This window comes from Chanos chanos, chromosome 10, assembly GCF_902362185.1.
Source record: "Chanos chanos chromosome 10, fChaCha1.1, whole genome shotgun sequence".
Lineage (NCBI taxonomy): Eukaryota > Metazoa > Chordata > Actinopteri > Gonorynchiformes > Chanidae > Chanos > Chanos chanos.
In genome coordinates, this window is record NC_044504.1 from 8,802,450 (window position 1) to 8,817,866 (window position 15,417).

The following is a 15,417-nucleotide window of genomic DNA, read 5'->3' on the forward strand; positions in this document are numbered from 1 at the left end:
GTATATATTTTTGACAAATGCTTCCCACGTTACCATGCTTCACCAGTTCTCATCACTGAACATTCAAGTGAATGCATTTGTAAATTGTACAATGTACATTTTGTAACAGTCATAAGAGTAGATGACTTACATTTGAAGTATTTTTTCCATTAAAATTTCAAATTTACAATTTATTTTAATTTATTTCATTTATTTTTTTGTTCATGGACTTGCTGTAATGCTTTAGATGAACCCAAAGAGTTCTGAATCGCTGCATTTGACAGATCATTTCAGCTGAATTTGGTTGACTTGGCATCCTTCTCTAATGGAACTGCTTTAGGGCCTGAGAGACATTGTAGAATTTTATAATCTGGTTACAATAAAAAATATTGCATCTCTACAAAATAAGCAAAAATATTCAATATTTGGCTGTTTTGTTATTTCAGACATACAAGGTGGTGATCCTGGAATTGATTTTCCAATGACACTGAATGGAAGTGAAAAGTACTGGCTGATCATTCTAGTGCAAGTTCATTTTGAGTAACTTTCTTGCACATTAAAAAACATGTAAAACTTTTGACTTAACAGAATAAATTAGATTTTTAACATAAAATGTTGATGATAACTAGATTTATTCATCTGACATGAAAGCCTTGGAATGAAATATGATCACTGAAAGTAAGACTTAAGCATACCAAAGTTTTTCGCTCTCGCACATTCGAAGTCCTTTAACTGACGCCATTAGAAAGGAAAAGAGATGCCAAGACAGGCAAGATTCAAATGAAATTAGCTGTCTGGGTTGATCTGACAAATTGGATTTGAAAACTGGTTTTCTTTCAGTACTTTTATTAATTGATTCTATCGAATCATCTTTTAACAAATATTTTGTACCGCGCGCAATTTTGGCTTCATTTTTAAAGTGTGAAAACACACAGAACATGTCATACGCAGTAGCCCCTGATCTTTGCTCTTCAAGGACCAAAAAAAAAAAAAAGACGTGCAGAAGAGAACCGTCCCAGCGAATAAGCGCATCAGGGGTCTGGTCTCTCGGGAGAATCACTGTCGTACCCCCCCTCCTCTCGCTCCGTCTGGGTGCCTGCCCAGGGCCGGATCTAGTGCTGCTCACTGCTGGCGACAGTGGTTTCCCCACTCAGTCCATCAGACCCAGATGGAATCATTTATGACCCGAAGAGGGAAAAAATACCTAAATGCAATCAAAATCGAATTAGAATTACAGAGAATGAATGATAACAATCCAAAACACACTGGTTTCCATTTGAGAGGAGTCAGTTCAGCAGCGTAGTCCAGAGGATGTTCAGGGGATGGGGATGTTTAGACGACAATGGACGCACTTTCTTGACAACAAGAAACGTTTGCGCACAGGCCTTTACACCTTCTTTGAATCAAGAAAACGTTGCATGTTCTGACAATATATACAGATTTCCCATTTGTGTTGCATGTTTTGTCATATTAAAACCATCTAAAAAAAAAACCTCAAGGTGCATGTTTACGATATTGTACACAGTTGTATATGTTGTTAATAACTGTAGCAGAGCACATGATAAACTTCCTAAATTACTTTTTATGAAACAACATATGATTATAATCACTGACTGGGAAAGTGCAATGAAAATCATAGTTTTGAGATTAAAAACGAAGCTCAAAACAGACAGAGGAAACTCTAGATGACAACTATGGAAGCCATTTCTCTCTCTCTCTCTCTCTCTCTCTCTCTCTCTCTCTCTCTCACTGTCTCTCTTTTTCTCTCCCTCTCTCTCTGTCCCCATGCTGCTCAGCTCTGATGTTAATTAGTTAATAAATTAAAGACATGGATTTTGGGGTGAGATGAATAGAAAGGGCAAAAAAAAAGACATTTGAATTTAGAGTCCGTAAAAACACACACAAAAAAATAAACAAAAGAGAAAAACAGAAAGAAAAAAAAAACTTCAAAAGAAAGCAGAGTTCCGCTAGCGTTTGAAGTGAAAGAACTGAGACTATGAGTTTGCTGGTCCCACACGCCACATGGATTAATGACAATGGTGACTGCCAGGGTGCAGAACTCTCTTACTCCCCACCCTCTCTCTCTCTCTCTCTCTCTCCCTCTCTCTCTCTCTCTCCCCCTCTCTCTCTCTTTCGTTTTTACTCTCTCTCAATGCCTCTTTTCACTCCAGTGATCCAGTGAGTGTCTGTGTTTGCTACTGCCTGGGACAGCAGAAAAATTGCTGTCTTTTAACCACGATTAAGGCAGACTCTAAATGACGAGACCTGCTGTCCCATATTCAGTCAAAACTTACTAATACCCAAGTCAGTGACCACAGTAAAAGAAACCGAGACTTCTTGTGACATTATTAGCCTACAGTAGCAAAGTACAGGCTGTTTTGCTGTTGTGATGGATATTCAATTGAATTTGCTCTTCAAAGGCCTTTATTTCTTTGGAAAAGGACAAAATCATAGCTTTTGTCCAGCAGCACTGGGTCTTGAAGCACCAAGAACCTTTGAGATTAAAGACACTATCTGTGTTAAATAATCACTACTTGAGTTATCTGAGTATAATCAAACCAAAACGTTTTTGCCCATTAATGTCATTTATGAGGCCTGTAGTCTCTGTATGCTTTGACCTTGTTTATCCCATTGGCTTTAGCTCTAATCGGAATGGGCAATCTCACTTAATTGAATATTGATTTGGAACAGCTTTTTTGTGTCTGCATTGAGGTTTGTTATACAGATAAGACGCTGACAATAGCGGCCCCGCCGTAATCGTTGGGATGTCGCCAGCAGATCTGTCGGCTGGTTTTTCGAGGGTCGGTATCCAACTTCATTCTTGAGTTTCCATTTTTCCACAATTCCCTTTATCTCCTCCTGTCCTTCCCCTCAGTTCTGTCTGGCTCTGTGGCATTTGGTCATTATGCTGGTCTCTGCTTAGAGCTTTCAGTGTCTATGTTGTGTATGAAGCGGGAACTTTGTTAACCTCGGATTGCTGCTCCAAGGATAAAGAGGACAAGTATGTGTCTTGGAATGCTGCTGGTTTAGTGGTTTAGAGGTTTAGATAGTCTTTGTTGATTAGACAACTGGACCAGGGTTTCATGAATGGAATCCTTCTGGATGGATGAAAACGGTGGTTTTTAACCCAAAGCCAAAACTGTAATTTCTAAATATAGTTGAGCTGATGTTTTTACAAACATTTCTTTGGAGGGAATCTGGACTAAGCTGATTTGCTCTAGGCCAGGTTTTCTTTTTTTTTAAATTTTTTTTTTTTATATTTATGATAACTAGAGCTTTTAGCTACAAACACACCACACAGAGATGACAGGTTATTTGTCGTCAGTTTAATTCTACCCAGCTCAGTTTGGGAAACATAACGTGTACAAATGTCAAAGAGTGTATTCTGCTTTACTTTTAAAAGAAACCGTGTGTCCCTCTGTCCTGTTCCAGTTTGCTTTAATTGGGACATGATGCCAATCTTAAAAGCCATCATCTTACTGACTGGAAACCAATTGTCAATAAATCTTTTTCAGCTGTATTCACAGAGCCTTGTGCTACAGTGTATTACAGAGTGTATTACAGAGTGTATTACAGAGTGGTATTAAGATCTTGTTGCAGAAGTGACCTCGATTTGGAATGAGTCTTCTCTGTTTATGTTTGTGTGCTCCCACTTAATGGTAATTGTGGTTATATTGAATTTTAATTTTAAGCATTACAAGTATGATTGTGCAGGAATTTTGCTGTTGCACAAGAACGCTTCTATTATTTTATTGATGATTGTACATACTTATAACATACACTATGTATGAACAATATTTATAGGATTATGTAAGGCATAATTTGATGGAAGCAAGTTAGTCCTTTCATCAGTTGTACAGCCAGGGAGTGAAGGCCTAACACAAAGTATAGACAAGGAGCTAGCCTTTTCCCCATAGTGAGCAAGCTACAGAAAAAAAAAAGTAGCTAGCTGATCCTAGAATATTTTCTCATGTCTGAGGATTTTTTTGTTGTTGTCGTTGTTATTGTTGGCATGTTTTTATTTATCGTCACTTTGAAGAGATCAGCTCCAGGAGGAAATTTTAGCGTTTTGATCTGTAAGCTGTACCAGTCGGAGACACAGCACAAAACGGACCATGCCGCATTGTTGCGGGAAAATAAACTTATAAAAACAAAATGACGAGGTTATCGTTTCTGCCTACAATTAAAAGTGCAAATACTCAAAGACAGTAGGCTATGCCTAGAGCATTTGTAAGCATTTGTCTATTACTGTAGATCATCGCCCCAACCGGCTAGGTCGGCCCCTACGCTACTGAGAAGGTTCGCGCAGTTTACTGCATTGAGCTGTGCTAATCTATGGGGCAGCACACTTTCGACTGGGTTCGGGCTGTTTTGCCTTCCGTAATAGTGGATCTGGGACTGAGACCGGATCTCTCAGCAGTTGTCAAAGTGTAGTCTGCTCCTCACAAGACAAACATTTCTACATGACCGAGTCTTTTCTAGACATTGCATTTGAAAGGCTTTGGAGGGGATTGAGGCGAAAGTGTTCTCCTGAAACTCTGCACTTCTCTCCCAGCCCTTGATGTCATCTGGCACTGCCTCACAGCGTCTGCCAGCCGTTGGATCTCGGCAGGAGGGCTGTCTCTGCACCCTTCCCAAACTCAAATCTCCATGGGGGGCACTGGTACACAGCTGTATAATTGGGCCGTCAGACCCTCAGAACTAGAGGCCCGTTTCTCACCCTCTGCACCTGGTTCTGCAGCAAGTTTCAAAGGCAGTGGGGAAAAAAAAGTAGATTCACTTAGAGTCAGTGGTTCACCTATCAGGAGTTCACCTGCCCATCTCCTTATCCACAACTGCATACCTCCATAGCTACAGCTATAGAGAATTATGAAAGATCAGGTGACCTTAAATTGTTGATCCAGTGGAGCTCAAGGTTTTGTGAAATAAACAACCCATAAAGTAAATTATATGAAGCAAGCAAGGACATAGATGAGTCTAATACTTTAGCCATTTGCATCGGTTTGTCAAATATCTCCATCTTTTAGTTGTAGTAGTCACCCGTCAGTTGTGTTTGTGTACATTTGCCCCCATAGAAACTGGGTAGTTCTGCACTAACTTTATGGGACCCGGGGGCTCATATTTTGTTTCTCTAGGTGAAACAGAGTTCTCTCCGCTCGTATATTGGCGTCGTTCCCCAGGACACAGTTCTCTTCAACAACACCATCCGTGAAAACATTCGCTACGGCCGGATTTCTGCCACCGACCGGGAGGTGGAGGAGGCCGCCTTGGCCGCCGACATCCACCATAAAATCCTGACCCTCCCTGAAGGTGGGTCATTATTTCAGGCCCATCTCAGGATCAGTGATTAAGTTACTTAGTTGTCCTGTAGTGCTCAAGCAAACAGTTTCAGTATGTGGTTTTGTAAATAGCTGTTACTTTTTTATGAGCAGTTTTTGTGAGATTATTAGCAGTGTTTGCGAGATTATAAATTTCGCTGGTGAGATTATGAGTGGTATTGGTGTAATGAAGATTAATGTCTGTGAAAACGTCTGTCAAAGACTTTTTGTCTGTAGTTTCATGAAGTGACTGTGTGTGTTTTTGTGAAGGGTACAACACCCAGGTTGGTGAAAGGGGTCTAAAGCTTAGTGGAGGAGAAAAACAGAGAGTGGCCATCGCTCGCACCATCCTTAAAGCACCTCGCATCATCCTCCTGGACGAGGTCAGTTTTCAGAGGGTGGAAAAATCTCCTATTTATTCCTAATGTCCTTCATCAGTGTAGGATTATGCCTTTGATTATGCATACAGGCAGCAATCAGTACAATGAACAGTGATGTGATGTGGTCCCAGAAATCTGTCTTCTTGTACCAGTAATGCCATTTGTTCACAAATTGTCCTCATGAATGGAAAGTTTTCCTATGGCTTTAGTTAGGACAGCAAACAAACCACAAAGCCTACAGGCATAGTCCCAGTAACTTTAACTCAAGGTTTTTTTTTTTTGTTTGTTTTTGCCTGTCTTTTTCCTTTTGTATAGGCCACATCTGCCTTGGACACTCAGACAGAGCGTAACATTCAGGCTTCTCTCGCCAAAGTGTGCGTCAACCGCACCACTCTAGTAGTGGCACACAGGTAAGAAAAGCTTATCACTGGGATTCAACAGGGAGGGATTGCGTACAATAGCATATAAATGCATTTGGAACCCCGTTCACCTCGGTCCTCTGCCTGCCCGATGTCTCTTGAGTCCTGAAACATTAAAGTGTCAGAAATCCTCCGTCCAAATCCGCGGCTTTATCCCCGCCGATAGCATCAGGCATTGATGGAGACTTCAGTGAGGCCATCTGTGGAAGATCTCAATCTCTAATTAAATTGATCTGTTTGTCCCTAAGTCCCGCGTCCTGTCGCTGGGATTTCACAGCAATAGAAAAATGTTTGAAAGGAGGGTTCCTTTGGGACAAACACAGATCTGTTTGCGTCATGACCATAAATACGGTAGGATATATTGGATAATAACACCATTGCTAACAGTCATAAGGTACCGAGAGGGTGAGAGAGAGGAAGAGAGAGAGAGAGAGGTAGGGCACACTAATTACTTTTTTAATGAACCTCTGCTACATCACAGAGCTCTTAAAAAAAGCAAGCGTATTAATATTTTACACTGACCAAGTGCAGTGCATTCAGAGTTCTGGACAGGGCCTGTAGACCGACAGGAAACATGTGTGCATCTGCTAGTTATTACTGAGGAATTATTTTGTGTTTTAGGTTTTTATGAGACGGGTGAACGCTTTCAGCACGGGCACAGTCAACACTCACACTTTCTCTTCACCCTGACCTCATGTCTGTCCCTGAATCCTTGTCTTTGCCCTGTCTGTCTTCTCATTAGGCTGTCTGTCCTCTCATTGCCCTGTCTATCTTCTCATTAGCCTGTCCGTCTTCTCATTGAACTGTCTCTCTTCATGTCTTTCCCACTCACTCACTCACTATCTCCACGACAGCATGTCCCCATCTTATGTTAACATATTTCCTCAGTTCACTTGATTCTTCAGTGGCATAGCTATTCATTGACAAAACATTCAAATAATGAAATTACTGTAATTTTGGACAGTAATGGGAAAAATAACAGAGTAGATTTCCTAGTTGTAACCAACATGGAAACCATTCTATAACTAGCATGCTAAGTATGCTAAATAACTAACTGTCTAATGCTAATTGTCCATGATCCTGCTTGTCTCCTCCCTAGACACTGATTCTAACCTAGGCAAGTGTTAGTATTGGACTTTTTCCGGTTTTACAGTAGTCTGTTGTGTTAGCAGAGGATGCCTCACTGCCAGAACAATAGAACTGTGATAAAAATGACTTTTGCTTTTATAGATGGCAATAATTATTTAATTGTGAGTACTACTTTGTTAGAAGAAAAAGAATATGGATATTTGAATACAAAATGGATGAATAGGAAACACAAAAAACAACATAGACCTCCACTGTGATCATCCCGAGTTTGTCTGAATCTTTTTATTGCATATAATTTCTCCGAGTTCCTCCCTGATTGGTTAATGAGTTGACCAATGGCTCCGCTGTGCTTATACAGAGACACTCAAAGCATTGGGAGTTCAAAGATGATGTATTTATAGAAATAAAAATGGATCACTTAGAAATATTTCATATTTACATAAACATTGGAAAAATGTAAATATTTCTCCCTGTCTTTCCGTTCCTTCCGTTTTCTCTTTTCCCAATTTTTTTCCCCCCTCCCTTATTTCTCCCTCGGCATCCTGGTCAGAGTCCGCAGGCTTTGATCCTGTCCATCTCGCGTGAGTGTGGTGTCACTTTGATCTGTTAAGGGGTGGGGAGTTGTGAAGGAGTGTCCATGCTTGTTTGAAGATGAAGGCCAGAACATGGGGATATGAAGGAGGCACAGGGGGGGTCTTGAGAGGACAGCAGCAGAGTTTGGGATGAAAAAGAGTGTGATGAGATCCTTAGAGAAATGATGTTGGGACAGGTTCCAGTTTTGGGTCGTATCTGGCTATGCCGTTCGGAGTTTTGTTGTTGTTGTTGTTGTTGTTGTTGCCTTGGTTTGTTTTGGGGGTTTTTTGTTTGTTTGTTTGTTTGTTTTTTACTTACAGTAAATGAGGAACAAGTGGTTTGAAATGCACAGTAAATTATTCATTTCTTCCATACATATCACGCACTCTGAACTTTATTCACAGCCACAGTTGCCACTACTGAAGTTATTTTCAAAAAAATTTTCACAGCGAGCATTATTTCATGCAATTTGGACGCAGCTTACTCATATACGACAAGCCATTCAACAATGTGTAAAAACTTATACTTAAAGTCTTTGGAGAAATTAACATATTCCTCAAATAATTGAGCATGGTCACCCCGTGTCTTCTGACTGTTTGAAAAGTGAGGCTTTTCACAGGTGAGAAACTGTTTATGAATAAAGATGTTATTGTCTTTGCAGGTTGTCGACAGTCATTGGCGCTGACCAGATCCTGGTTCTGCATGAGGGCCAGATAGCAGAACGTGGAAAGTGAGTATATCTACACATCATGATACAGATTTTTATCTCAGCTGAGGTCCCGACCCAAATAACCCGAAAAGCCTTGGCTTAGAGCAGCAGTACCTGGGTGGGAGACCATTGTGAAAGGTGAATTAAAAACGTCTCTGTCTCTTTATCTCGGACGCTATTGTGTTTTCAAAAAAAAAAGAAAAAGAAAAAGAAAACGCCTGTTGGCTGCCCTCTCCCATGCTGTCAAATGTGTTATTCCTCAGTGACTGTCTCAGTTAGGTTTTCAGCCATCTCTTTGAACACACCACCTCATTCTCTCTCGGTGTCAAGGCAGTAAAGAGAAACCCCATCAATGTGTTCTGCTAATTGACTCCTAAATTCCTGTGGCTTCTGTGGTTTTGTGAGGAGTGATCTGTAAGGGACATGTTTGGGCAAACAGGTTCCTCCTCATCTTTAGGAAACTCTAGCTTGGCCTCCTGGCTGCGCGTTGAGCGAGAGGGCAGCCGGAGAGTCCTGGGAGAAACGGAGCGTCCTTATCTGCAGATCAGTTCTCACCTCAGGGGCTGTCTGAAGCCGCTCACATCTCCGTGGAGACAGGATATAGGCTCTTAGCCGCTATCCTGACCGCGCCCCCCCCCCCACCCCCAACCCATCTCGGTGCAAGCTCACACCCATGCTAATGGCTTCCCACTGTTCACCTGGTTGATCTGGGCTCAAGGAAGAGGCCATAGCAGAGCCACTGGCACAGTGGCTTCCTATTCTGTCTTTGATATATGAGCCGATGCTCTCAGACCCTCACACACACACACACACACACACACACACCTACAGACACCTACACACCCACAGACTGTAACCTCACACCCTACACATTCAGTTTTGACTGACACCGCAATGTAAACATAACACACGCCGGCTTTTACCCCGCAGGAAATGCATCTCAGGATACACACACATACACACACACAGAAAGAATCAGATGAGTGTGTCTATACTGGGAGGGTAGGGAAGAATGGGGAGGTTAATGCTTTTAGAAAAGAAGAATTAAGAGAAACACCTTGTCCTGTCCTGAGGCTCTTCCTTATCCGGTGGACAGGTAGTGAACTAAAAAAAGGACGTCTGACAAGAATTCTCGCAAAGACAATGGGGGCAGGTCGGGGTGGGGGGGGGGATGGGGACTGACATTTTATTTATTCATACAGACTGTCTCGAGTTTTTAAAGTTTTGAGTGTTTTTAAGGCTCAAACTTTCCAAATAGGATCTATTTTAAATAACTCCCAGGATGATGCTCCATTATAAAGAGAGCTTTTCTGTTTCTCTTAATGTCTAAGCCCTGTATTCTCGCTCCCTCTCACAGCGGCTGCCTTGCTTTTCTCCTCATGTAATTTCAGATATTAATTGTTGGCTCAGCAAACTTGACCCCTTACTGACCCCCATAACTAAGGCGCTGTGAGAACTTAACCTCTTGAGAAACGCTCCCGAAAAGGTCCCTTTGGCCCATAACGGTCTCTTAACCTCTGAGGAAGGAGACTTTAGAGATGACCCCCCCATCACCACCACCACCACGTTAAGCAAATCTGTCTGTCTCCCCCTTTTTCTCCCTGTGTCAGACATGAGGAACTGCTAGCCATGGGTGGCCTGTACTGGGGCATGTGGAAGAAGCAGCAGCAGCAGAGTGAGGACTCAGTCACCTGTTCAGACACGGAGACTCGGGGCCTGGAGGAGAGCCACTGAGCGTGGGAGAGGTCACGGGGCATTACTCTGGAGAAAATGAAGAAAATGAAGAAGATAGAAACGTCACGAGTAGTGATGGGCTTGTTTTGTTTTTTTTTATTAGGAGTTTTACCATAGATACCGACTCTGTTTTTTTTGTGTGTGTGGAGAGCATGGGCTTTATGTTATATTAAAGGCTGGCAAATAAAATGGAGGTATAAATGTTAACCCGTCAGCATAAACGTCTCTGCAACGAATGAGACCGAAGGTTCGCATTTTACCTCCACTATATCCAACAGACCGCTTAGATAAAAAGTAATGTTCTCCTCGGTCAGAATCCCCTGAGCTACCATGGAGCAATGAGGTTTACACTTGTTCATTCAGAATCAGAATCGGGATTTAGTTTATTGCCAAGCAGGTTGTCCCTACAAGGATTTTTTTTTTTTTTTTTGGTATGATGGTGCTCCATACAAATACAACACTGAAGTACAATGAGTAATTTTCTCAGGGACAGTTACTGAGTAAGGGGCTGAGGAACCATCAGCAGGTACAAAACCCATGAATCACTTGAACAGTAACTGAATACTGTTACGTGTTGCTGAAAAGTATTTTCCCCCTTAGAAGCAGTGATTCAGTTGATTGAGTTATTGACTTGAGAGCGAAATGTGTTTTCTGCCTCTAAAAGGTAATTAATCATCTACAAGTTGAAGGATGTCATTTCCTGACATTTCTGGATATTTTTATATTATACATGGAAAATAGCATCAAAAGTTACGGCAAAAGTCAACACATGGAAGGTCTCTTTTTGTACCATTATTTAAAGCTGTTTGCTTGTTTATACATAAAGAACAATAAACATGTTTTGTATGAAAGTTATTTGTCCATTCAAAGTTCATTTTATGCTTGAGAGGAAAAAATTTTCAACAGTTCAGGGAGCATCTGCTGATGTTCAGCAGCAGTATAACTGATTGAGGCCTGGAACGGACCTTGGTTACATAAATATTTGAATGATTGGACCATCTCCCAGTAGTCTTACATGACTCCTTTACTTTGTGTCCTTTGTGTTGCTAAACTTCTAACAGAACTGAGCTTGTTGAAGCAGAACCACACAAGCATCACATGAATGCTCTATAGGGTCTTCGGCAAAAACCGCCGTTGATCTGTTCGAGAGAGGAAGGTTACGAGGAAGAATATAAATTCAAGAGTATTTTTACCCTGGTCCGGAATAATGAATCGTTTAAATGTAACACTTGAAAATTTCCCATGAAATAGATGTAGAAATAAACACAAAACTGTCTATGTACAAAAGTTAATTTATTTAGAGTATTTACATCTGCTCACACAGTCTATGGTTTAACAACAAAAAAACAAAGGGCTCTTTAAACACACTGGATATGACAGTCTGCTCTTTATGCATAACAACACAAATATATTTACAGAATAAAACATATGCTTTTTCAGCTCTATACAAACAAGATGGTAATAGTTCATTTTAAACGTTTCGATTCATGATTATGTTTGACTAATAAAGCACTGAAAACAAGGTCATGTGAAGACTTGGCTCTACAACCATGAAGAATATAGGATGTGTGAAATGGCTGACAAACACAATATCCTTAAATTACAAAACACAACGGTCTTAGAATACAAAGCTAAAGATGCATCTACACGTGGTCATGTGATGATGTGTTGTCATTTGCAGTCATTTTTTTTTTATATATATATCTGTGTGTGTGTGTGTGTGTGTGTGTGTTGGAAATAGTATTATGATCCTATCTCAGTCTTTTTTTTTTTCCTTTACATTTTAATGTGAATGTGTTTTCTAAGGGGTCTTATGGGTTCCCCCACCTCACCCCAGTTCTCTCAGCCTTTGTGTGAAGGGGAAGGGAGGGGCTGAACTGTTCTTACACTTAGTCCTATCAGTGGAAAATGGCTCTCGTCAGGGTCCGTGCCGCTGAGGGGAAAGCGTCCTCATCACTAAATCATGCGGCCATCACCGCTTTGCTCGTCTCTGTCTGCAGCAGTGCCGTGGGGAAATGGGAGGACTGTCCTGAAATGTTAAAGTGGGCGTGAGGGGCTTGTGCCGGAGTGGCGTAGTTGTCACGGCTGGTTTTACCCGTGGGCCCGCTCAGCGACCCGTGGCGGAGCACTTTGGTCTGGAGGTGCTGGTGTCCCCCAGCTGAACCCCTGGCCCGTAGAACAGCGAGGGAACAGAACACTCCCAGCGGGACCACGCACACACGTACGCACGCACGCACGTGCGTGTAGCTTCTACAGCTGCAGCACTGGAAAGAGTATTGCGGTTCAGAGCGAGGACATAACTGTCTCACTTTCTCTCTTTCTCTGGGCGTATGAGGAGAGCGGTCACCCTTATGCTTTTAAGGAATGAATCCTAATGAAGCTACAATGGCCCGCGTATTTATTTATTTATTTTGGACGGATGTCGGTTTTCTAAATTATCTCATACTGCCATTATGCTTGGGGGAAAAAAAAATAGATTTCTCGTATCTTTTATGGAGTGACTGTTATCTCAAATGGAGTGAATCCACCTTAGACCATCTGGTGATGCTTTGTGTGTGTGTGTGTGTGAGAGAGTGAGTGTGTCAGAGGTTGTGTGTGTGTGTGCTTTTTAGGCATGAGGGTAAGCTGGGTCAGTTTCTGCGGTCTTGAGGCCTGTGACGTCCCTGGTACCAGAGTGCTGTGGGCAAATTCTGGCAGCCCATATACTCCCTCCTCATCTCGGCCTCAGTCAGGGGGGGCGTGGAGTTACAAGGCGCCCCAGAGAGAGTCACGTTCAGCAGGCTCGCCGTGGCATCTCCGAAATGAGGCACTCCTGCCGCCTGGCACAGAGAATAAACAGATTAGGGGTGAGGGATATGGCGTGGCAGCATATTATGAAGCTCAAAGTCCAAAAATCCTATTAGACTAAACACAGATAAAACAGTAATACAATAGGCACGTTAAGGAGTCGACACATTGAATTCTGAGCTTTCCGTGGTTGGTCTCCTACCTGTCTAAGGTGGTCTATCACACACTGAGCAGGGTGCAGAGTGGCCCAGAACTGGGCCATGTCGTCCCAGGGCAGGGCATTGAGCAGAACCACGTTGAGGTGTTTTAGAGAACCCTGGAGTCTCTTACTGAGAACACTGCTGTAGCTCTGCTCAACAAACAGCAGAACTCTGCTCGCCTGACACCCCGCTAGGTCTGCCAAGAGCTCTCCCACCGAGTAACGCTCCTTCAGATCCGCCTGGAAACACACACACGCACACACAGAGGAAGAGAACATGCTGAGCGTCAGAGCTTCCTATGAAGAACTGCTGCTTTCTATCAAAGAAGCTTGTGGTTTCATTTTGTTTAAGAGAGAGCCACACAGATAGAGATACGACTGTCAAGCCTCAAACATCTTTGTTTAGTCTGTTGTCATTATCTTTTCAAATAAATAAAATTTCATACTGACTATTTGCTTACATGAATAATAACCTACATTATTTACTCACGTGCCCATAGACCATAGCTGCCCAGATCAATGGAGGGCCAAAGTCCCGCTGCTTCTCTGTGCACCCAACTACATCATGGTCTGTCATTGGCTGAAGAGCACACTCACCTGTTTTTCATCTAAAATCAGCCAGTAATTAAGAGGTGAGAACAAAAAGCAGCAGGCTTTTGGCCCTCCAGGACTGGATTTGGGCACCTCTGCCGTGGACCTTTCTCGGCTTAATTTTGCCTTCCTCTGTTATCGGTAATTCTCCTTATTCAGCCTGATTCGAGAACGTTGACCAGAACAGGCAGCTTTGAACATGGGATTTGGGGTTATGCCCAGCGAGATATAAAAGGGGGACTTAAGTGAGATATGATATGCTTTCACACAGGAGTTGGCCGTATGGTGGTCCTGATCCTGTGTGGTCCCTGCTGCTCTCGCCCCCTTTGTCACCATGTCCCAGTCTGGGGGGGGATCGGGTTGTTGTCTTTGTCCCTAGAGAGTCTGGCTCCATTGTTACGGTGGATGGGTTTAGTGGCCAGCGTCGGTTCCCTGCATCTGCACCTCTCTAAACATATGGCAGGGATTACTGACCACCTTTAGCAGAGGAAAGGCAGGATTTTTCGGAGATGAGAATACTTTAAAAGCAATATAATGAAACGTGAACTCATTGTAGTGGGAGTTTATTAGCAGCAGATGAAAGGGGAGATGGATGAAGGACCTTGCGGGCGGATCTATTACAAGTTTATTTGAAGATGTGTCGGTGTGGTGTGTTCTCTTACGAAAGTGAAAAGATGGAGGTAGTTCTCACCATACACATGCATGTCATTTTCTCTCATTTCTTTAGCCTCTCTATTTCATGTGACTTCTCTCCAGTTACACTGAGTGATGTCTGAACAGTGTAAGAAACCTACAGTGGCTACCTCTGCATTTTGGATACATTCTCGATGGACAATTACTCATACAAATTCAGCAACATGGGTCCTAATAGTGGAACTAGAGATAAGCTCTTAGCCCTAAAACTCCCAAAAGAAGATGGTGTCCCTATTCCATCCAATAGTGGTGGAATAAATAGATTGGAGGGGGGAGACTGAAGGAGGCCCTCTTCCTCCACTTTTGTGACCAAATGCCTCTTCTCTTTGATTTAGTGAGAGTCACTTTGAAGTGGTGGGTCCGCAGCTTTATGGAGGACATATTGAATTCATTAACAAGAAGATAAGATGATTGTTTCTGCATTCCTGAGCCAAAGCTATTGATCTCCTGCTACAACTTCCTGTGGCCTCAGAGTCTTAAGACTCACCAGCTCACTGCAGCGCTGGGAGCTGAAGCTTCCGTCAAATTTCAGTCAAACCGAACATCCCTTTTGGTTCCTGTGTAAAGGTCCCTTGATTCGTTCTCAAAACTTGAACCTCTCTATACGGAGTAGGATGTGTTCTAACTTATGGGAGAAGAGGTTTAACCGTTTGAGAGCTCTTTTGCTTTTCCTGTAACATCACAGTCACCCTCATTTTGTTTTCGACACTTGAACTTTTTTTTCCATACGGAGTAGGATGTGTTCTAACTCCCAGGAGAAGAGGTTTAACAGTTTGAGAGCTCTTTTGCTCTCCTGTAAGGTGAGACGGAACTGTTGTCAGGACTCACAATGCCGTTGTTGTTCCTGTCCCAGAGTAGCATGGTGCCGTCATTCCGCGTGGGGCTGTTCAGGTAGAGAACCAGAGAGTCTGCGCAGTGCTGCTTACGGCAGATGTAAGAGATGTGG

At 42.6% G+C, this 15,417-nt stretch overlaps 1 protein-coding gene across 1 annotated transcript in view; it reads left to right on the forward strand.

The window, feature by feature from the left end:
* Positions 1-10,249, forward strand: part of abcb6b (ATP binding cassette subfamily B member 6 (LAN blood group) b) — a 29,712-nt gene extending 19,463 nt beyond the window's left edge. The window contains exons 15-19 of the mRNA XM_030786668.1: positions 5,115-5,289; positions 5,568-5,680; positions 5,993-6,087; positions 8,420-8,488; positions 10,078-10,249. Coding sequence (XP_030642528.1) covers positions 5,115-5,289; positions 5,568-5,680; positions 5,993-6,087; positions 8,420-8,488; positions 10,078-10,201 — 576 coding nt within the window. The 3' untranslated portion in view covers positions 10,202-10,249. The remainder of the gene's footprint in view (positions 1-5,114; positions 5,290-5,567; positions 5,681-5,992; positions 6,088-8,419; positions 8,489-10,077) is intronic.
* Positions 10,250-15,417: the final 5,168 nt, after the last annotated feature.